The sequence below is a fragment of the Maylandia zebra genome, linkage group LG6 (genome assembly GCF_041146795.1).
Source record: "Maylandia zebra isolate NMK-2024a linkage group LG6, Mzebra_GT3a, whole genome shotgun sequence".
NCBI classification, from domain to species: domain Eukaryota; kingdom Metazoa; phylum Chordata; class Actinopteri; order Cichliformes; family Cichlidae; genus Maylandia; species Maylandia zebra.
Window position 1 is genome coordinate 35,845,001 of NC_135172.1, and position 24,302 is coordinate 35,869,302.

The 24,302-nt window shown below is 38.6% G+C and overlaps 1 protein-coding gene across 1 annotated transcript; it reads right to left on the reverse strand.

Moving 5' to 3' along the window:
* Positions 1-5,978: 5,978 nt before the first annotated feature.
* Positions 5,979-8,561, reverse strand: lbx1b (ladybird homeobox 1b). Its single transcript, XM_004538968.2, has 2 exons — positions 7,864-8,561; positions 5,979-7,389 (listed from the first exon to the last, which is right to left on the reverse strand). Exons 1-2 carry the CDS (start codon positions 8,189-8,191, stop codon positions 6,902-6,904), a joined length of 816 nt encoding a protein of 271 aa, XP_004539025.1. The 5' UTR covers positions 8,192-8,561; the 3' UTR covers positions 5,979-6,901.
* Positions 8,562-24,302: the final 15,741 nt, after the last annotated feature.

Sequence of the window (24,302 nt, forward strand, 5' to 3'; positions counted from 1 at the left end):
AAACCCTACAGACTATCAACCAAAGCAAAAATAAATTATATGGTAAAATTAGTTAAAAAACAAAGTATTGAATAATGACGAATTCAAATAAATAAAAAAAAAGGTTAATTATTGATTAAACGTGTCCCAAAGGAGGGCCACATATTTTAGAGGGAAAACATTTAGATAGACGCTTATTTATTGCTTACTTATTTTATTACCGTAACTCCTTCTCAGTGACAACATCAAATTGCCACTGGGACGCTGACACGATTATGTATGATCAACTCAGAAAAAACAGATTAGACCGTTAGATACAATGGGCTGTTTAAGTGTTGATTGTCTCAGAACTCTTGCCACAGGAGTTGATGTTTAGCATTTGTTCATAATGAGTATATAGAGATTGCTAAGATGGGCAATGGCAGTACCTGATGTTGAATATAGTTCATAAAACTGCACGGTAACAGGCCTGACATGTGAAATTTTACTATATATATATATATATATATATATATATATATATATATATATATATATGTATACATACATACATAATCATTTATAATCTCAGTTCTAATGTCAGATAAAATGCTGACATATTGAAAAACAAACTAAATGTTTATGAAAAAGCATTTTTAGTTACTCTAACTGCCGAACTTACCTATATATGTTAGAACAGTTGTGTTTATCAGATATTCTAATGGTTCCTCTTAATAAATGTGTTTATATTATTAATGTATTTAATACTATTTTAATATTTTCATTTATTTCATATATAGTAAATATATTTTTCATTATTCTAAATGTGTTTATATATGTGATGTGTGTTCACATGTGCTCGATTATGTTCTTATGTGCATACAAACACTAACTAACATGTACACGTGAAAATAGTCATATACACATGAGATCACAGACACTGAAAAGAGAGAGGCTGAAAAACAAATGGTGATAAAGAAGTTGAAAAATGCCGTGGTAAAGTAGCGTGAAACTAGTCATTACAGCATAGTAACAAGAAAACAACAGAAAGCATGTCTGGTTGTGAAAGGCCAAGAAATACAGTCTGTGTGTAGTGAGAGGATGAGGATGAGGTGATTGTTACATTTTTGATGAAACCAAAGGTTTAATGTTATTCACATGCAATGTTGAATTATTGCACGTGGTCTAAAATACCCAAGTTCACACTACATAAAATATCCAGTATTATACAATTTAAATATGACAGTTAGCACTTTTCATAGGTTCATATCTTGACTTTTACTTAAGCACCGCTTGACCTGCCCAATTAGTACGAATACCATTCATTAACCCACAACCATACTTGTTATACTTGAGTGCTACACTTGTGGATTTTCACTTTATGTATGCATTTGAAAGAATGACTTATACCTGAGGTATTTCTATTTTGAAAATATTAAAAGATCAACACTCATTCTTTCAACACGCAAGGCGTGTGTAGTATTAATATCATTCATTATTCCAAGAGCATGTCAGGGTAGAAACTCATTAGATGGATTTTTACAAGGTGAAGATGTAGTAAGACTGCAGGAAATGAGGATGATTTCATGCAAGTGTACGAAGTAAAACAAGAAATCTGTTATTATCCTCAATATGGCATCATTAGCTCTTTAGTAAGTCTGATAAGAGATATTCACTGAAAGAAAGGCTTAGAGAAATGAGAAAGAGTCAATAAGATGTAGGAATCAAGTTATTAAATTCATACTCATCTAATCAAGAAATTACTATTTTTATGTTATTAGTTATTTATTTTATTTTTAAAAAAAACAACACAATTTTCTTAAGGATGATGGAGGTTACATACTCAATATCTGCTTCCTTTTAAATCTTGCTTTATGTCTTTTTACATACTGTTTACCATTACGATTACATTCCACCTCTAATTTTATGTTTTCATTACCAGTCTTGTACGAACTGTTCCACCAGCCTGATATTGATCGTTCAAATAAAGCAATCTAAAAATATGTATCATATTTGATAATTCAGTTGCAGCTTTATAATATACAACCACTCTCATACACACACTCTTTCATACACACACAGACACATTACACACAGCATGGCTGGTTTGCTGCTCAGTGAAGTGCAGGTCACTATCCCGTTGACACCAGCAGGTGTCTCTGTTTGTCTCAGAAGCTAAGCTGGAGCTGGCTGCAGCTTGTAGCTTGTCATCAGCTACACTTTTTTTTAAAGGATGGCTTAAATTGGCATGTAACGGTATGGATAGTAAGTTTGTTTGTTTTGCTTTTGTTTTCCTTTTTGTTCACCCAAATGTATTTTGACCTCATATGATTAAATGATGAGATATTTAGAATTGGATGAGCTTCCAGATGACTTTAGTGAAAATGCACTTTATTCACTTTTTTTCCCCCCACTTGTAGTTTTTCATGCTTTGTTCTGTGCACCACACAGAAATCATCAATACATGTGCTAAATAACTCCCACCTGAGGCCACAGATCTAACATTTTCTTCACTTTATCCTTCATCTTTCCTTCAGGGACATATATTCATGTGCTGCTAATGGATTTTATGATTTTTTTTAATGTGTAGAGGAGTTTCTTTACAGCATTGTTTCTGCTTAAAAAATCCGTTCTAAATAGTATAAGTAGATGCTGTTGGAACATAATCTATATTAATTTTAGACTTCAACCACCACCATCGCTAGTTGAAGAAAAGCTCCAAAGTAAACACTTCATGAATCATTGAATTTAATAACTCCTACATTTTTTTCAGGTAAAGCGGTCTACATGGTTTATAATTTATCTACCTGCAGACTTCTGATTACCTTTTAGATGAGTCACAGCACTTAACTATAATTGCAAAACATTTTTGAAACTATCCTTTCTACTCCATAAATCATTCACCTGTGATCTGAAACAGCCTTCTGAAAACCCAGCCTTGTGGCAATATGTAAAAATCTTTATTATTCTAATTTTATTCTAATTTTAAGAATCCAAAATATATAAAATGCAGTACTTGATGCAACACTTTTCTTCTCTGCCACCCACTTCTCCCATTCTTGTTTATTTATAAAGCACAGCAGCACAAAGGTTTTGCTTTTTTTTCCACTTTGAGTTAATGTATCTGTATATTTGTTGCAAAACTCTGGATTAGCAATTTAGTCCAAATAAGCCGACTGACTCTTTCTATCTGATTATAGTACAGTGGACAAACAGCAGAAGCTAAGTCAGACCAAATATAGTTGATGTTTTCTTGCTACATCCCCGATTTCACACAGCCTTGATTATTTGAATGATCAACTAGAATTTGATTAATATGCAAATTTCTGAACAAACCGTTCCATTTGAGCCTTCAGCGCAGCCTAATTAATCAACAGTTAAAGGAAATTAATACATACATCAATTCTGTCAGGAACATGCTTAGTTCAGTCGCCCGTAAAATTGAAGTTTGAAGTATTAACTGGCTCCACAGGAAGGCTATGATTAAAACTCTACATTTTGGCTCTATTTAGATATATAGAGTCATTTAATTCGAGCCAAATATCAGGTCATTTACAGATCTCCTTTTTAATACTTATTCATCATCAACAACAACAACAACAATAATAATAATAACAATAATAATAATAATAATAATAATGCATTCAAGGATTATTTGAAGCCTATGGATTCAAATAATTAATTTAAATAATCAAACAATAGATTAAAAAACCTTTTTCTTCTAAGTTTGTGTCATATTTTTAAATGAGAACAAGGTCGTAAACATTAAACAATTTAATTTCAGTGCTCTCTTTGCTGTCACCTGACTATTGCCTCAAATATGAGTGTACACTTTGCCCCTGACACTGTTTTCCACAAGGTGCAAATAATAAAGGAGAGAGTATAAAAAGGGGAGGGGAAGAGATGAAAAGAGAGAGGGCTGTACTATTGTTTCAGTAGGGACTCATGCATCAAACTTCAATTTTCCGGACGATTGAAGTAGTGATTTTTTCTATCTTGAAGTGAAATACTGAAATACACTTAAGACCTCCAGATTAATTACCACGAAGTGGTCCCTCAGACTGTAGTATTACTTATCACCGGGCCCGCCTGACAACCCCTCATAAAATAAGCAAGTGAAATCCATAAACTTACCTGCCTTAACACTCTCTCCCTTCATAAATATGCTTGATTCAGAATAGGCTCCAGAGCACGCACATAGGCACCCGCCACCCCCCCACCACACACACACACATACACATACACACAAAATAAATTAAAGACTGACATGTTCATATTTGCAGATCAATTTTCAGAATAATTGAACTGAATTGATTTTTTTCTTTCTTCAATTGAAGTGTTATCTAGAATTTAAACCTTGATAAATACTATGTACACCACCTTACCACCTTATTTTGCATGTATAAAGTGCACATAATCATTTTATAAATAATTTATAAAACAATATAATGCAGTTGTAATAATATTCTGTGAATTTTACAGTACAATATTTGCCAGCAATTAAAATTTCTTCTTTTGTGCATATTCTGTGTTATGATCAGCGTGTTTATTAGGCTGCAAGTTAATATCAGTTTATATATCAGCTTCCAGTTAGTCCACTTGAGCTGTTATACTAATAAACACATGTATTTGCTCCCTGTTATAAACCGTACTATTTACAAATGTAGTATAAGGGCATTAAAGCAAATTTTAGGCTAATGATTTTTTTAAAGACTCTAATTTATCTACAGAGAATTTACAAAAGCTTTGGTCACATTAACATCTCCCAGGCCTATAAACTTATTTAGCTTATTTAGGTTGACTTGGTTAAAATAAAAGTAAAATATAAAAAAGCAACTTCTATAAAACATTAACAAGAAGACAGCTCTACTTATCGTTTCTGTTAACAAAGAGGGTTAAATGGGAGTTTGCCTTTTGAGCTTCTCTTCTGGACACTCTTTCTTTCTCACATCACCATGTTTTCAGCTTCATTAAACTCCTTAAAGACAAAAGAAATAAAAAGGCAGACCAAGAAAAAAGAGATGAGAAGAAAACAAACAAAGGACTCCCTAACCAGACTTTGGCATAAATGTCACAGCCCAAACTCTTTATGGCTCCCTACTTAACATTAAAAACACTTCCAACAAAAATCCATTTCTTGTTTAGAAAACGTTCTTGGACAGAAGTCAAACATATTATTCCAAAGCTAAAAAGCGCAGAAAGACAAGCGGCTCTCAAAAAAGGGGCAGTTTCATTGTAATTCATTGACTTGTTCAAAACGCCAAGCAAAGAAAGGGGCTAGACATTAATAGCCGCAGATGCCCTCATGAAGGGAGAGTCTATGTAGGCATTATGGCCTTTGTTCGCACCCAGTTAAACTGTTTAAAAGGAGGGTTAACTCAATCCATCAAATTGTCTGAAATTGTGAGGAAATTTCAAAAACCATATGGCTTCCAAACGTTTGCGTCCTTTTTGTGCGGTGGGACACACTTGTCTCAGTATTGCTGCCTGCGGGGGACCGGCCCTGCTCCTTTGTGGCTCGTCCCATCAGGGAACGCTGCTCATTTGTCCCCACTTTTCATGCTTTACGCTCAAAATTACGGCCCAGTCCCGCAGAACAAAAAAGGTCTATAAAGGCCCGGGGAAACTGGCCCAAAACTTTGTGTTTTTGTGGCTTCCTCGTCTTTTTTTCTCCGGCACCAGATTTGTGTTTCTCACATAAATTTTTGCCACGAATGGAGAAACACGTCTAAGGGTCAAGAAGCCACGATACGCATTTAGGATGTGAAAGGGGATGTGAGATTCCGGGCCACAAAATGTTTAGAGCATCTTAGTAGAAAAGGACACAAAGGAACAAAATAGTAACTCTAAATAGGCCGCTGTTGACGAGCTTACACGCCCAGATTTGGCAAGGGGAGCCGTTTCTAAAATCATTTTTCTTCCCTCAATAAATAAATTAAAAGGGGCTATTATATCCACAACAAAAACCTAAACAATATTTCAAGAACTGCAACATAAAAGAATTATTCAGAAAAGCCATTTTATTCCCATAGTAGCCTATATACATTACAGTCTGTGCATTGGTTTTCAAATAATGTCCTGATTTCAGAAAGGCACTTACAGGTGTACAAAACATAACAAATTTATAACTGTAAATCTATTGTATCCAAACAATAAATCTAAAAAGTAGCTTGTCAAAATCACCGCAATATCAACCGCTGTTTCTCGCCATCGCTCAAGCATTTCCACAAAACACGTTGTAACTGTGAGTGTCCGAGTTTTGCCTTTCCGACCGTCATCATCATCTTCATCATGCACTGCAGCATCGGGACGCAGAATATGAACTGAAGCCAGGGGTTACAGTCAAATGATAATGATAATGTAGAGGAGAAGAGCCGGCAGTGACAAAGTGACTGAATCGCGATTTGGCTTGCAGAAAATACAAAAGCAATTAAATTAAAAAAGTAAAAATAAATAGATAATGATCACAAATCAAATCATGCATTTACATGCAAAAATATGGAAAACTGGAGCACTTCACTGTGATGTGTGGGGCTATCGGGAAAAGCAATAAAACAATGTGTGTGTGTGTGTGTGTGTGTGTGTGTGTGTGTGTGTGTGTGTGTGTGTGTGTGTGTGTGTGTGTGTGTGTGTGTGTGTGTGTGTGTGTGTGTGTTGGTTTATACTGTAAAAAAATAAGTTACTCATGTCATTTCAGACCATATTGCTTTGATCGAAAGAAGTAACAGTTTGCTAATGAATACATTGTAAAATATCACTGCATAATTCTTGTTCTGTGTTCATGCTTCACTATGAATAGTATCTGTGCCAATATAAAAGTCATTACATTTTGGTACATGTTCCGAGATATGGTATACAATATAAGCAGTAAGTTACAAGTCCTCCGCGGGATTATTTTATCGTCTTTTTGTGTTTCTTGACCTTCAAGCTCCTGGATGCGCCATCAGTCATCCACATCAATCTCCACGTCCTCGTCCTCTGAGCACTCTTTACTAGTTGTGTGGTCTGAGAATGGAGACAGCGGCGACGTCCTCAGTTTCTGAGAGAGCTCGTGCTCCTGCTGGCCTCCCCGCGCGGGGGACTCGGCTCGCGGGTGGCCCAGCGTGCCATTGGCGCATTTCTCCAGGTCCGCCAGTTTGGCGAGCTTGTCCAGTGGGACCTGGCCGATGGCCTTGGCCGACTCCACGTCGGCCTTCATCTCCTCCAGATCCCGTTTTAGCTTGGCCCTCCGGTTCTGAAACCACGTGATCACCTGCGCGTTTGTCAGGCCCAGCTGCTGAGCGATCTGGTCCCGGTCGGCTGGGGACAGGTACTTTTGATACAGGAAGCGCTTTTCCAGTTCATAGATTTGGTGATTGGTGAAAGCCGTCCGAGACTTCCGACGCTTCTTCGGGGTGGTTCGCTGGCCGAACAGAGTCATCCCATCCCGGCCTGTGAGGGAGAGGAGAGGCTGAGTGAAAATCATTGATAGATACAGGTGCAGGGCGTTTTCTGCACTGCTGCAGTATGCGCGTAAAAGTACCCATAACGCAGACATAACAACGAAAATGATGCTGTCTTTGAAACAGAAATGCCTCTCAGTCCTTGTGGGAATAGGTAGACAGTTACAACAATATTACACAGACACCACTGGGAAATACTGAACATCAGACAATTGGTCTTCCTCTTTACACGAGGCCATAAAATTAAAGAAAGGGCTCTGGTGATAAGAGCGGCCCAGGAAAAAATAACGCACCTTTTTTAGATATATATGTGAAAAGGAAAATATGCGCACTTAAATTGGAAAAGAGTGTCTCGAGCAATTGAATAAACACGTTTGAGCGAATTTTTGTTGTTTAAAAATCTAGTTCCAGGCGTATTAGTCAAAACGTGTTTGTCGTGCTTTTTTTCATCTTGTAGATTTACCTTCGGCAGCCTGCAAAACGCTGACTTCCAGCCCCTTGAAAGTCTTGCTGGCCAGCTCCTCCAGCGCGCAGAGCGGGGAGGTTTGGGTGAGGAGTCCCCGGTTGGACAGAGGGATGCTGGAGGGACGATGTTTCTCAGAAGACGAAATTAGATGAGCTGTGCCGCAAATTGTATAACTTCGTTTCACAGATGGTTTGTTCAGGATGTCCTCAATGCTGAATGGGGTCAGCGGCTTGTTGGAGTTTGCAGGAGGCGGCAAGTGGTCCAGCGGACTTCGCCTCCTGTTTTCCACTGCATCACATTTGGCGACTTCTTTGGATGTCATCATTGGTTGTACGCAGAGTTTATAGGACTTGGTTGAAGTATTAAGCAGTTACAAACGAGCGAACGTATCGAGGGTAAAAAAGTCACATAACAGTTTGGAGGTAGAAAAAAAAACAAAGATAAGGAGGGGAGATTGAGGGAAAGAAAATCTTATTCCAAAATGGGATGCGTTCAAAGTGTCGATCCTCGCGAGCAGCAAGTCCGCAGGAGTGAGATGCCTCCCTGAAAATGGCGAGGTCCAAAGAGTTGACGATTACTAACAAGTTATCATTGATTGGTGGGTAATCAATTATCTCCAGTGGCACTTTCGCCCTCTTCCCTTTCACTCTTTGACTATGTTGCAGTCCAGTGCAGGGCTTTTTGCAACTGGGGGTGTCCCATTAATTAGGACGCATGGCTGGAAGGAGGAGGAGCCGGGCGGAATTATAATGCTTTGTGCTCTTATCATCTTTGGTCTAATTTAGTCGTGTGGTGAGATACCAGAATAGGTATATGGGATAAATAAGGGGAAGCTCAGAGAGAGGGAGAGGAAGAAAAAGGAAGAAGGGTTGAGAGACATCAGAATCTTTAGCCAATTTTAACGCTTTAAAAGTTAAGTTCAGCAGCAGGTTTGTTTAAAGTATTTGGACTATTTGGATGGTTAAAAAACAACAAAAAAACAAGTCGACTCAGTTACAGATTCCGCAGCTTTAGTCAGAAGAATACGTTCCTCCCAAAGCGTGGATGATCCTTTGTTTTGTAAAGGTAATGTAGAGCTGGGCTATATATCAGCTCTGATGATACCTCCTCTGGGGCGAGATAGAAGGAGCAGCATGCATCCCTCTCAGCAACGCCAAATCCGGGCCATAACTCAGGCGAAAAGGCTCCTTTTATATCTTCCGAGAAATATTTCATTTCCTCTCAAATCTCCTCGCATCCTCCAGGTTTGACAGAATGGGTTTATTTTGGCACTGGACACAGATCGACGGCAGGGTATTTTGCATAGTGCGGCAAAGTGTTTGTTTTAATTTAGAATTAAACTTCAGATTTTAAAGATGTGGTTTTAAAAGGTAAAAAAAAATAGTTTTTTGTTTCACAATAGTCTGTTTAACTTCTCCTTTAGTCCTTTAAATGAACAAAGTTGAGTTAATTACAAATACATTGCGGATAGGGGAATTTTAAGTCTATTAGTTCTGTCGCTATTAATTGCGTATCATGTTTGTTATAATAAAGAGTATTTATTTACTTTAACAGCAAACGAAGATGCAGTAAATCAGTATCGTGGTGATTATAGATTTCGGTGATGGAAGTGCCTGTAAATTATGATCATATCTAGAATTATGACAATCGTGGTGCAGAAAGAAAATTAGTACAAGATTGTTGTTTTTTATATTTGGATTTTTATTTTCAGCTGTTTTATTAAATTCTTAGGTGACTGTATTTTCAAAAATTACCTTATTTTTCTATTTAGGCAGCTTGTATTGCCAATAACGGTATATTCAGGTTATCATTTATATCATTTATATATGGCGGTGAAGACAAAAATGTAAACCACGATGAGCAGAAGGAAAAAGAAAAAGAAATTGGATGTGAAATATATTTTTTAAATGAGCCTGCTCCCTTCCTCATCTATTATATTTATATTAAAATAAAATATTTGTTCTTAACAAATTGTGCATTTAAGATTTATTAATTTTTTAAAGATTAAGAGATTAAAAAAAAAAAACAAAACAAAACAATGTTAGTTTGCAAAAGACTTTCAATGATGTGACCAGTTTAACTTCACCAGATTGTAAAAAGAAAAAGAAAAGAAATAAAAATCAGGCAGACAGTTTATATTTGCTGCTGGTGGGGGGTAAGATCTCATTTCAGAGGTCACTGTTCTTTAGATCCTTGTTGAAATTTAAGGAGCTATTTTTGAACACATTTTCTTCCAGTTTCTTTTATTTAAACGTAAATATTATAGAGAGACCAATAGATAAAAAAAACAAACAATAAAACATTGGCAGCCTAAAAATAATATGTACATGAACTTAAATGCTTTTAAACCAGAGTTTGATTGATGTATGTAATATGAAGGGACATTAGCCATTGCTAACAAACAGACAATGTTGCAATAACCCAGCCAAAAAGAATTAACATTAGATAGTTTTATTATTACTAAAAATATGATTATATATATATAATTAAGGAAAATATATAGTCACCTTATTTTTTCCACTTTACCTCACATGTGTGTCTTTCTATCCAGCTAAGCTGTGGTGGATCATGGTGTTGGTTCAGTGCTATGCCCTCCTGTTTATTAAAGACAGATATTTGCAGTGGTGTGTCATCATTGCAGTGTCTTGCTTGCCAAGGTCAATGACATGTCCTGCCTCTCGGCTCTCCTTTAGCCGGAGAACTTAATCTCTTAAGTTACTAGACTGTGCAGTGGACATTTCTTGGCAGTACAAACTGCATCAGTGACTGTCCTAAAAATTACTCTATCCACACTTTATGTTCTTATTAGCCAAAGCTTAATGTTGGCTTTATAATTTTGATTAGATTGGAATAAATGGTTATTGAATTTATATCTGTAATAAACACTGAAAACATTGGTTTACTGTAATCCAGCAGTATTAGTTTAATGCACTCTGAATATCTTCATCTACTGCTCCTTGACATGTATGAATGCATACAGAATACAATAGCTCTGTTACTTCCCAACCAGGTGTTGATTTAGGCCATCCACACTGCGGTCTGTTAGCTTAAAGTGCCACCCTGCAATATGTGTTAGTGACCTCATGCAGGAGGAGACACAGTGCTCACTGCAGGCTTAGGCTGCGATTAGACAGCTGCAGGGGAAACTGTCCACATTGTAGCCATTTTGTGAGACCCCAAAGACGAGTGTCATGTCTCCCTCGTCTCCCAAAGGCCTGCCAGTTATCTCACATGACACCAGATATAGATACATAGAGAGAGGGAGAGATAACCTGGCTCAAATGTGTCTCTCTGTTTAAAGCATGTACTGTATAAATCACACGTCATTACCAGAGGTCACTCGCTGAGGTACCCTATTGGATGGTTTCATCACCAGGGCCAGTCTGGTTGGAGGAGAGTGGATTTATCTGGCAGCTGGATCTCTAGAGAGGCAGCCATATTTTATGTGACTAGAGATGTAATAACAGGCCTCTGACAAATCCCCAATGGCCCGGCTTTTCCTGCCTCACAGTGCAGTGCCAGTGCTGCTGGAACAGCAACAGTGGATCTTAAGCAGCACCATTATCACTATGATACTGCACCGTGTCACTCAGCAGACTGTTGAGTTTCACATGAATTCTATTTAAGGGTAAGGTCTCCCGAATCACCAGTGATATTTAGCTAGTCTAGCGTTCAAGTGTCAAGATTTTCCGATATTTAACACATAAATCTATTGCAGTGTGCAAAATAAAAAACAGCAGCAACAAAAAAACAAACAATACAGTAGTGGCACATGGATGGGCAAAGTGCAACAAGACATACTTCAGAGTGTGATAATAACACATATTTAAAAAAAAAATCTGAATAAAAACTAAACGTACGAAGCAGTAAAAAGCCTGAATACTCAGCTAAGTGCACGTTTGGTGCGAAAAGCTCAGATGGCCTAATAACACCAGTTACAATGGATAACCTTAACAAATCAGATAAGAGTTTTATATGTTTGTGTAACATAAAATTCCAAAATTCATCATTATTGCTATCAGTGACATCTCTGAAGTAAACTTCTTATGTACAAAAACAAAGGGTCAGGTACTGTCATTGAAAAAATATGTTGTTGTTAAAAACTAAATAAATTTAAGCTTTGAGTACTACTTTGAGTTGGTTCACAATAATTTAAAATTGTGCATTCAAAATGTTAATTATGGAAATATTGTGTATGACATGTAAAACATAATTTTGTGATTAAAATTCGTTGGACATTAAAAGGGGCAAAATAATAAGTTTTTTCTGAAATATTTCATTTGCTATTTAATAATAGTTTGTCCATAAATGCTAATGTGTCTGTCTAATAAATATGAAAAAATAAAAATGATTTATCTCTGGAAAGTAGAAAAAGTGCAAATTTCAGCAAATGCCCTCAAACTTATGCCAGTAATATAAAGTTACTTTTCTCTACTGGTCAATATTCCAATTTTTTTTAAAAAATGGGTCAACGGTCCCTTTAAAAATGATAGATTATCAACACACAACCTGCACAAATAAATAAAAAGGAACATAAAATGGGGACAGTAAATAAATTACAAGTCATGGCATTATCCCCGAGGCACGAAAAGAAAAAACAGGTGCACAGTCGCCCAAGAAATATAAGAAGCACAAAAGTTACCCCATGTGGGGTGCATAATGCTGAGTTATTTCCTTCTTCTCTTCTAGAAGAAACCTTCTTAGGGGTCTCTGGCTGTAGTAATACCGAATATTAGCTGGTGTCGGGTGTGCCAGGATTCTTTGTTTACTTACGATGACAATAACAACTGTACCTGGGGCTATAAGATCTGTTTATTGTGTCCTACCTGGTGGAACAGTTGCTCATCTCACACTGCTCTGCCAGCCAGTTACAGAATGGCTGCATGCTCCTGATCGTGCTGGTGTGGTTTGGGGCCTGTACACTTGTTGTTGGCGCAGCCTGAACATAAGCATTTCCTCATTTACAGAAGGCACAATCTGAAACTGCACATATGCGACCATCAGAAACCGTCCATGCCATGCCAGTTTTGACCATTAAACCTCACTGAAAACATGTCTCACCTCATTTTTATTCTTCCTTTCACAATCTGTTCCTTTTTATTTCAAGACAGCTAGTTTTATACTTTTACAGCAAACGCTTTCACACGCTTATTTCCCTTTGCTCCCAGATTCTCGGGCGGCTGATGAATCCCTCCGCTCCACTATGGATGCCATAGACCGGCAGCAGATAGTGCTTCATTTGAATGTTCCTTCTTTCTCATCTACACTTCACCATAAAACACAGTAAGCAGTGATGCTGAAGGATTGTGTTATTTGGAATGGGCAGGGTGGAAAAGATTATTCAAAGCCTTTGGTAATAAAAACTGCCAGAGGAGAACTGGGGAGAATTATGACAACAATCCTGTAGTTTTTGTTTGTGGAGGCTGTTTTTTTCCCTTTTTATACTTATTTGATGCAAAGACTTGCAAAGGAGGATAAAGAGACCTTGAGGTGGAAAACAACCGAAAATCCAATTTGTCACATACACAAGTGTAAATACCAGCTGCATTTCTGTTGATTACTCATATATAACATTGTAAATCAAACTGGATTTTTATGACTTGTTACTTACTGTTTGTTGCTGGCTGCAATCACCTGCTTCACATTTTCTAACCTGTGATCCTTCATCATCAGTGTTATCTGATCACCTCAAGCTTTAACCATTGACGAGAGGTTTATAAATGATGCATAAACACCGGAGCTTATATAATGCAAACACGTATTTATAATATGAGAAGATCACAGGGCCACTCTCATTACATAAAGTGGGTTTGTGTTGTGTTAATTCAATGCCCGCAGGGGCTTTTTCAAGATGGCCGCACGAGACCAAATGCTGACAGGTCAGCTGTTCTTTCCGAGAGGAGGAATGTCTTTCGTTCTCCTCCTCATTCCCTATTCCTCTTTCACTCCATCCATTGTCAATTATTTTCTTCACTTTTCTCTTCTCTTTCACCGTTCTCTCTGTGAAGTCTCCCTCTCAACACACACATACATATACACACAAACACTGTCTTTGAGTGATGGCCTCTGTCTTTCAATTAGCCTGCAATGGCCCTCTTACAAGGCTGGCGTCTGGCGATTTAGGCCTGCAGCAGATGCTGCTGTGGATTGGCCGTTCATCTGCAGCCTGCAGACTGTATTGAATAGTCATTAGGGTGGAGCTGACTATTCATGACAGAAGAAGTGGCTTTGTGTGGGAGGGAATGCTGCTACATAAGGTTATCTTTATTCTCTTGTTCTCTGTGGAGTTTTTACCGTGTTTAAAAAAAGGGGGGCTACTGATTAGCAGGATTAACAGATAATGAGCAAGTGACTCAGTCTGACACTTATCTCTAGTGTGGTTTCTTTTTTTGCGGCTTGTTATATAACTCTGTTCAGAAGAAAAATCAGCAAAAGAAAGGAAAAGAAGAAAAACAGCCACACATAACCCCCTGTTGGGTAGTAGAGCCACGAGCCAGTCTGTTGGATTTGTGCATGATTTGTCGACTCTCAGTGGGTCTGTTCATGAAGCACCTGGCAACCCTGCACAGAGGAATATGGTGGCTGCCATGACCATACACCAACACACACACAACCATATGCCCCCTTTGTCATTCCAATGAGCTCGGACAACATTCACTTTCGCCTCCTTTCAGCTAACACTATCAATACAAACCCCATGTGGAGGGGCCCAGGTCAAGAGGGAGTCTCACTACAAAGTGGCTGCTGACACACACAGAGGCACAAGCAGACACACACACCCGTGCACACACATGCATGTAAACATACACACACCCTGGTGCCTCCCTCTGCTCCTCCTCCCCCTCTTCTCCTGAACCCCCGTAGGCTGCACTGAGGAAATGTGAATTAGCTTCATCAATGCAGAGGTTAACATTGCGCAAAGATGATGTTGACCTCTTGTTGTATTCTTGGTGATGTCTTTCTTAGGGCCAAATGCTTATGAATAAAAATGGCAAGGGGAGAGGTTGCCAAAGGGATTTGTCTGATTAATGCCAAAGGAGAACCCCTCAGGGAAAGCCTGGTTAAGCCCAACACCACTGAATCCCCCCCTGCACTATTATCAATCATAGAGTGGCTCACACGGCGCTGTTATTGTTTTTGCCATAATTGTGTCAGAACAGCTTTCATTTGTCTCTAATGAAAAGTGCCTGCATTTGTCATGCTAATGTGGTGACAGCAGAAATATTACGCGTAGCAACCTATAGCACTTTGCCAAACATGTACATTAAAATGTGAAACATATGTGTTGCCAGGTTGTGCATGTGCGGTAGAACAATTTAACGTAATTTAAATGTATAATTACAAAGTGCCAATTTACCCAAATAATAATAATTAAAAAAAATCTTCCCACTGATAGTTAATGGTTTCTAGGTGTCAGTAAGACGAACAATAAATCTGTCAGTTTCAGGAAGTGCTTCTTTGGTTGAGTTCCAGTAAAAATTCTTTTGAATATCCAGAAAAATTAGTCAACTGTTTTTACTGGAAATTTAAAAAATATAATTCTGAATAATTCTCGCACCACTTTCCTTTTAAATTTAAGAGAATTTTCTCACATATATAGCGAAACTTGGACATGTGAAACAACTTTTATGGCACAATTTCCTACTACTACTAATAATAAATGATTAATCATTAAAGGTTAAAAGTGTATACGTTTCTTAGTATGTATGACAGCTTTATTAAATAATTGCTATGACAGATCCCTCAGAATCAGCACTAATTATATGACCTATTTAAAAAGGCTTTGATGGGCTCTTTTATAATGCGTTATCAGAATCAGAATCAGAATCAGAATACTTTATTGATCCCTGGGGGAAATTATTTTAATGGTAATAACCATCAGTAAGAACATAAACAACAGAAAATCTGAGGCAGCAAAGGTGAGGTAGGTTCTCAACCTTTAACCCCAATATAATTGAAAAACAAGTCTGCATTTGTAGGCTACACAATTGAAAATGGTTTGTTTTAATGTAACACACACAACAATAACAACAAAAATATCAAGTTCAAGGCCAAGAGCTTGTTTCATCACCAGAAATCTCTTTTTGTGTCTTTCTGTGCACGTGATTGCACGTGCAGGTGCTCGTCTTCATCTCCAAGTCTTTTTGTGTGCAAACAAATTAAAGACTGCACACTCCCACGCAGACTCACACATTATATGCTCCACAGGGCCTAGGCTTGTGTTTATGACTTTATTAAAAGCGTCTTGTTTCATATCATGCTCTCCCAGCAAAGAACCATATACCCAATATATCACACTGTTATTGTAGGTAATTAAGTCCAAAACTTGGTGTTATACGGCGCCTGTTGTGCATAAGCAAAATTGACCATTTTAATTGCGAAGGAAATATTTGCTTGCATTTTATCTAGCGTGAATGATAGTATTACTCTTCCTAATACTGAAAGAGGGGGAGGGCCCAAAGAAGATAGTACAGGCATTTATTATACTAACAGTCCCCTTTTAAAAAATGAATGGTAATGAGACACAACAGCTATTTACTTTGCTTTAATGCTGTGGCAAGTAACAAGCGCGACCCCCCTCTTTCCTTGCAAATGCCCCTGCTACTGCCCAGAGCTTTTTTAAATCCTTGGACTTGTTACACTGCAAAATACAATATTGCATTAAAAATTTAAGCGATAGAAGTTGAACCCTAATCCACCTTGTGCTGATTATCCTGCCAATCAACACAGGACGCATCAGTGGATTTGGGATCTGCTGTTGCTGCCTATCGGGCTCCTTTAATAATTTTTCATCCAAATGGAGGGAAAATACCACAACATGCTCAACTATCTATCATCACTTTTAATCTAATGCTCATTCTCTGCCTCTGTTTTTGTGTCTTCGCTCTCATCTCAGTATTGTTCACAGCGAGCCCAATAACCTGCGTCTCTTTCTCCCGAACAGATGAGTATAGCCCGAAGGAGTAGGACTGCCATTCATCCAAATCTGTGCCTGTTCCTGCCGTTTAAACCCGAGCAGGCTCAACTAATGCCCCTGCCTCACATCTCCGCCACGCTGCTGCTTTATAGGCTTTGTTTGAAGCAGCTCCTTTATTTCCTCCTCTATCCATCTTCTTCATATTTTCACCTCATAATTCTCTCCCCCATCTCTCCTCACCTTGATCTCTTTGCTCCTGTCCTCTCACCATCTACTTCTACTTCCCTTTCTCTTGTGTTTTCATTTACCTCTTTTACCTTTCACATTCCTCCTTAGCAATTGCTTTCTCCATAGTTTTTTTTCTCCTCCTGTAAAAAAAAAAAAGCGGCGGTGGTGGGAACAGGGTGGGGGCTTAGATGAGAAGTCGGTGGCGTTGAGCCGAGGAGGACACACTCCACTTAGATAAATATCCCCATCGCTCTGAGCAGAGCCAGGGAGATTTATTCATCCGCCGAGCTGGCAGAAAATTGACTTGTTTCATGGGGGCAGGCTAGTGACGCATCGCCATGAGAGGCAAAGAGACAGGATGGAGGGAGGGGAAGGAGAGATGAAGAATGATAAAGAGACGAGGCACATGGAGAGGGAGAGAAAGAAAGGAGGGAAAGAAAAGAGGGGTAAAAGGGGAGAAAGACGAAAGCGATTTAGGGAGATGGGAGGGAGAAAAGGCGATAAAGAGAGATGAGAGAGAGCGATGTCCCTCCCCTTGTACCAAAGGATAAAGCCAGTGGGGTGGTGAAACAGTGATGAGGGAATGGTACAGCTGACATTTATATAAGAGGATATTGATGAAGCAGAGACAATAGCAGACTCAATTCACTCCTCCTCTTCCTCTTTTGCCTCCTTTATCTTGTTTACTACTTTTCACTCTTCCTCTGCTTGTCTTTTCTCCTCTGTCTCCTTCAGCTCTCTCTCTGACAAAGTGCTGTTATTGGGCACTACATCCTCATTGAGGAAGAAGGGCCACAACCTTGGGTGACTTAAGACTACAGCCACCAATGAATCACACTGATAATCTCTTATTTTCTGCCTCCCACCTCCACATACAAACTGCAGCCAGCATGCTGCAGAAAAACTACAGTGATCCTGTGCTTCATATCGTGTCCATGCTAACACAGCAAATAGAGAGGAGACGAATGCTGCCTCCCCTTGGCTTTTCTGAGGAGGTGTAGGGAATGGAGGTGTGTGTGTGTGTGTGTGTGTGTGCAGGGTGGGGGTGTATTTGTATGTGCTTACTTTGTATGTGTGTTTGTGTGTGTCTGTAAGTGCGTATGTGTTCTGGGAGTGATGGGGCGTGGAGGATTTCTGCTTGTATCAGCACCTGGGCTGCACTGAGAGAGAGGTATACAGGGGAGAAAGATGGGGGAACTGGGAGTCTGAGCGTGTGAGTGTGTATGTGTGTATGGGAAAGAGAGAGGTGGGGGTAGCTAACAGGGAGTGGAGCAGAGTATAATTTAGTCGCACCGAAGCTCAAGGCTCATGTCAACCTTGGATAGGGACCCAGGATGATAATTTGAATTGGGAATTAAGTCACCAATCAATGGTTATACTTATGCTGAATCAGTGGTTTATTAAGAGGAGAGAACTCAATCATCTGATTGTGTGTGTGAGTGTGTGTGTGCATGTGTGCAGGTACATCTACATTCGAGAATTAGCACACTCCATTTCTGTGTGATGTTTTGTGCAAGTGGATGTAGATTGTTTGCTGGTATTTGACATGTATTTACTCACATGTGGTCCTCAAACTAGACAGCCGTATATGGTTTTCTTTGCTTAAAAGACGTTTTGTGATCACAGGTAAACAAGAAATGGTTATATTAGCTTAGTGATAGAGTGCATCCTATAGACAGAAGGGCATAACCACCGTGACTTCATTGTTTGACTTAGGACTTCAGTGTTAGTATTTTTCCTATGCCCATGTTGATTTTTTTGGAGCTAGACATGGACATATTTGGATGAAAGGGTGAAGTGCTAAGTTAGCAAGCCATCTAGCTTGTTAGCAAGCTCCATTCATAAACTGTAGGAGTGCAAATACACAAATCTGCTCATTAGTGCCAGTAACAGTGTATTAAAACATTGAATTTTACTCAACAAAACTTCAGAACAAAGTACTAGATGGTACCACACATATCTCTGCAACAAAACAAGCAATGACAGTAATCAGATAATCCATTAAAAATGCTCCAAAAGGCACCAGCAGCACAAACACAGTGAAGAGGTCCAATTTAATAACTTGAGGTGGTACATGAGACCTGGCAGTCTCCAATTGGCTCAACCTGCTTCTGTTGAGACACTTAACCAAAATAGTCACATCCCTAACTCCAGTATCCAAGTGGATGAGTTAAAAAATTCAGTCAAATGAAACGGTCCATAGAGACCAAAAGCATTCATTGTACCAGGCTGTAAATGCTTTCTCATACTATAAAGTTGGGCATTTTCACACTGGAGTCTATGGGGATTGAGCACCTTTTGGAACCAGTCTCAAGTGGCACCAAGAGGAACTGCTGCATTTGTTTTTTCCATGTTAGATCATTTTTCAGCTCTAGAGTCTGCCCTTTGGTGTATCCGCCTCATTTGTGGAAAAAAGTTAAATACATTTATTTTGGCTTTTTTTCCTGACACAAAACATGTCACTAGTGGATGTCTCAGGCTCTGGTTCATCAGGGAACCCACATGTATAGTAGATATGTTAGTCAAGAGTATCTTTGATTCCCCCTCATACTTCAATAATGTTGCTTCAAAGTTGAGATTGACACTGGTACACTCTAGTTGAGAGCTGCTGAATTTATATTTTATGGTAATATATATATATATATATTCTAAAATGTACATGCTTTTAGGACTATGACAGTCTTGACTTTATTGACTTTCTTTCATGGTAAGAAGGATAATCAACAAATGTCAAAACCATTGCTACAGCATTAACTGCATATTCTCAGTTTCTATGCTTACTTTATCTAAGTGGTTACATAAACCCTCTGTTAACTTTTATAACTGCACACAAGGAACATTAGTAAAGGCCAAAAGCTTTACCTACTATAAACTGAAGTTTCACATTTTAGTATAGTTGCAGTGTTGGCAAAATGGGAAACCTCCCACTGGGAGCGTTCACATCTTACTTTAAATGTGAAGCCATAAATACTCTAAATCACATGAGTACAGTGGGTATCTGGTAGAAATCAAACTAGATTAATACAAGCTAATAACATTTTAATTGATTTTACTCAGCTGTAACTGAAATTTTGCCAAGAGTTTGCTGACACGTTCAAAACCTTTTTGCCAAAAGGGAGAAATCAAAGACTCATCCAAGACTTGAAACCGGCATGAATGGTTTTTCCCACTCCGCTGCTTGTTATTAGTTTGCCATGATGTGAACATAACATTAGAGATAATTCTAAGAATGAGAATTGAGCACACTGTTTGTGAGGAGAAACACAGTTCAAGGAGGTTCTGTGTTAAATCAGTTTATTTTTCCACTTTGTTTGCAATCATGAATTTTGTGAATCCAGGCTCACTGCAGCTACTGTTCATCAAGTAGAACCAAACTTATTAGAGCTATCCTTCATGTCCGCAGATTTAAGCGTTTCATCATCCAAACATAGGTTTGACAGACTTTGCGTCAGATGCATTAAAAGTCATTGAGGGTTGATACCTAGCTGTACTAAACTCCAATCTTAATAAAACATGGCACAATTGGAAAACACCCTGGAACAAACAACTTGTGCACTCGCTAGTTTCAAATGACCCGAGGTTTTCTTCAGGGACTGTAACTTGTGTGTAATTTCGTCATGTGAGGGTTTTCATACCTCTAGAGTCTGAGTAAAATGTGAGTGGCAGACGTGTTGGAGGGGTACCGTGACCTTCTCTCTCTGGACTGTAACTCAATCAGAGCTCAAGGCGTGACACCGTAACCCCGTGTGGCAGGAAACGGCCTGGCCGCACCACTCTGCTAATGCCTTCACTAATGGGCGTGACCGCACCGTGCTCATATCCCTCCGGAAAACAAAGCCCTCCACTGCCAGTTCCTTACGAATGAGAGATAAGCCTGTTTTTTGTGATTCGCTCCAAAATGTGTGTCCAGGATGACAAGTTCACAGGTTACCAGCTCTCAGGTTACAGATTCATTAAGGGAATTAATGATGCTTCAGTGGCAGTTGGATTAAGGGAGTATCTGCTTTCCTTCTAGGCATGCTCTCGAAAAAGCCCTTTGGAAACAATGTGTATTAACCACGATTATTTTAAATGGCCTGTAAACTGACAATGGCCACTTTAAAGAACATGAAACTGGGTGCTGATTTTTTCTCAGGCTATAAGGTGGCATTAGGTTAGGTTAGTAACACTTGTAGATGTTTAGATAAGGGAAACTAACTAATCTGATTATGTGGAGTTCATTGCTGACTAAATGGTGGAGGCTGGCTGTGTTTCATCAGCTGCTGCGAGGAACCGCACAGCTTGTGTTGCTGTGCTTACAAACACCTGCATACCCACTGGTGTGGCCATTTGGGAGTATGAGTGTGTGTTGCAGTAGTTATTGCAAGAGTATCTCGTACCTCTTTCTGCTCTCCGTCTGCTGCTGTTGGGTTGGGACTGTTTTATATTTTCAACTTTAAATGAACGTCCGTTGTTATGGAACTTTTGAACTGCCCGGTTGTGAAAACATCCTTCACCCGTGAACAGTGAATTTTCACATTAAAAAAAAAATCTTTTTATTTGGTCTTTAAATTAATCAGCAAAGACCACAAGAAGAAGTGACCACTTTTGTGCTTCAATAATTTCCATCATTTTTCACAGCTCCAAGTATATTACCTATAGCAATAACTAAGTATTTGAAAAAACACTACATTATTTAATAAAACAGGTGGGTACTGGATTTCTTTTTATTAATTTTCAAAACACAGCAAATTGAATGTTACTTTACACAAAACGGCAGATTCATGAAACAGTCCTAACACCTAACAGGTGACGTTAAATCGTTTCAGACAGCAATTTGTTGCATTATCTTTAACCACTGTATGTGTGTTGATCAGCCTCCAAAGCTAAAGATACACATTTGTTATTTTAAGCTTAGTTTTTAAAAAAAAAAAAAAAAGATCTTTTGAATAATCTGAATCAGCTCAAAAATGTCTGACAGCATTTTAAAGTTTGAACTCTGATACAATAATAAATTAGGGCATTGCCAGTAAGAGCTTGCAGCCAATCTGCATGTGTCACATGTTGGATCTGTGACTTTAGACATTATAGAAAGTTTAACTATGGAAAAATGAACATGATACAACAGCTACACGTGGCCTTACACTAAATAAGGCCATGTGTAGCACAAACTGAGGCATCAAGTACCTCTTTCAGTGCTTCCATCCAGTGCTCTGCATTTCCAAATCTCCTTCCAGTGCATATTTCAGAGACTCTGTTGCTCGATATTGGGATATCTTTTATCTTTTAACACATTACTTGCTCCAAAATATAAAGTGCATTTGTTCAGGAACTATTCACAGCTGCAGATTAATATGCATCTTCAGCTTTACAGTAAATTCATGGCAGCAGAACTGTTGGGCTGACTCAAACTACAGTGTGGCTGTTTATTGGATTGTTAATTTATGGGAGCATGTTGCCATGCTCACGTAGCTATTTTCTTTAGCAAAAGTATAGTTCTATGGTATGTTATGACAAATAAGATATAAGATCAGGTTTTAGTAACATGCTTTAGATTAAACATATTATTAGGATTACGTTGATGTTATTCTTTGGCATTTGTTAACAATTAGAAAAAAGCTAAATATCACAATTTTGAAGATTAATAGCTTACTAAAGTCAAACCCAAAGTTATTTTTGGTAAAAGCTTCTCCAAAAACCAGCAGTTTGTGGAGATATATTCGGATATTTCTGGAACGTATCCAGAAAAAAAATCTTTGTAATAAATTTGTTAACTATTAATAAAGCAGGGAGAAACAGCCATAACCATGAAGCTGGTTCTATGAAACCACTTACACTACATAAGGATTTTAGTTCACTAAATGATGAGTGAATAAATGACAAAAACAGAGTGATCAAAGAGGTTATTATCAACAAGCAGTTACCAGCCAATCAACAGAATCTCCAATTGCATGTTTTACAACAGCACCTCTATTCTACTAATGTGGGAGTTGCATGTAAAAATAGATAACCAGGCCTTTATGTTCATCCATGTGGTGGAACAGGTGCAGCTTTTCAAATGAGTGCAGCATGTTATAAGTGCTTCTCCTTCTGACTCCAAAATCGTGAGAGGGGACCAGGTTGTTCCTGTGAGATCAACAGTCTTGACCCAGCTCATAAACTCTAAAGTGCTGTGGATTAAAAAAAATGGCAGACATCCACGTTTGGAAGTGATGGAGAAGTCTGGCGTGCTATGTGCCGCTATGTGCGATTGGCCTACGTGTGCTATTTCAGTCTGTTGTCAGTTTTTGGTGCATGCACATGCAAAGTTTTGACTCAGATTACATGCAGCAGAACAGAGAAAATCCACACAAAGAAATACGAAGTTGTGCAGGCATGCACACATATCAGCACACGTGAACTCCACAGTGATTTGCTCCCTGATACTCATGTTTATTATCAGGGCTGGTGTTGGAGAAAGGGTTTAGTTGTAGGGCAGAGGTCGCGGCAGTGGGATTTGATGGCTAAGGCAGAGATCGGGTCGCTTGTGAGAGAGCACGGCCTCGCAGAGGTGCAAAAACAAAGAGAATCCCAAATCGAAACCCTGGACAAACACAGAGGAATAACCAGGAACGACATCACAGAGAAATGACAAAGTGTATGTTCCGTCTGTCCGTAAAGAAAAATCCTGAAATACAACAAACTAAGAACTAAGACAAAACAGAAAAGAACTGCATCTAGCATGAGGAAAAAAAAGTAAAAATATTAACATTATTTACTGCCCTTATTTTCATATCCGGGCTCCCTCCCGGATTTGCATGTGTTTGAGTTCTCCATTTGTCTTTGCTCGCAAACACAATTTAATATTAGAATAAATTACAAATGGAAGACTGATGCCTGGCTTAGATTTTTCTTGCGGGAAGTTCAGACTCCACCAACATTAATGTCCCTTGCCACCGTTGGAGGCATAAATCTCTTTTTCCCTCTTTTTGCCTTGAATCATATAGGGATATTGAATTACTCCCCCGCTCCGCACACATAGAGGCATTGTGCATTACATTGACTGATAAGCTGTCACCAGCAGTTTAACTTAGAGACATTCAAAGAGTAATACACCAGTTGAGGATAAACTAACCCCAGTCCCCTTAGAGTAAGCTATGGTGCTGTCACTGTGAAAAATACGACGGGGGCATTTCATATAACATGCAGCATCTGGCATCTGAAAATAGAAGAAAATACCTCTGAACAATGCTTGGTTTATGGCTGTTTTCATACTGGGAGACAGTTTTACCCTTGAACATAAGAGAAAGCTTGGAGAACCACAGTGCTATAA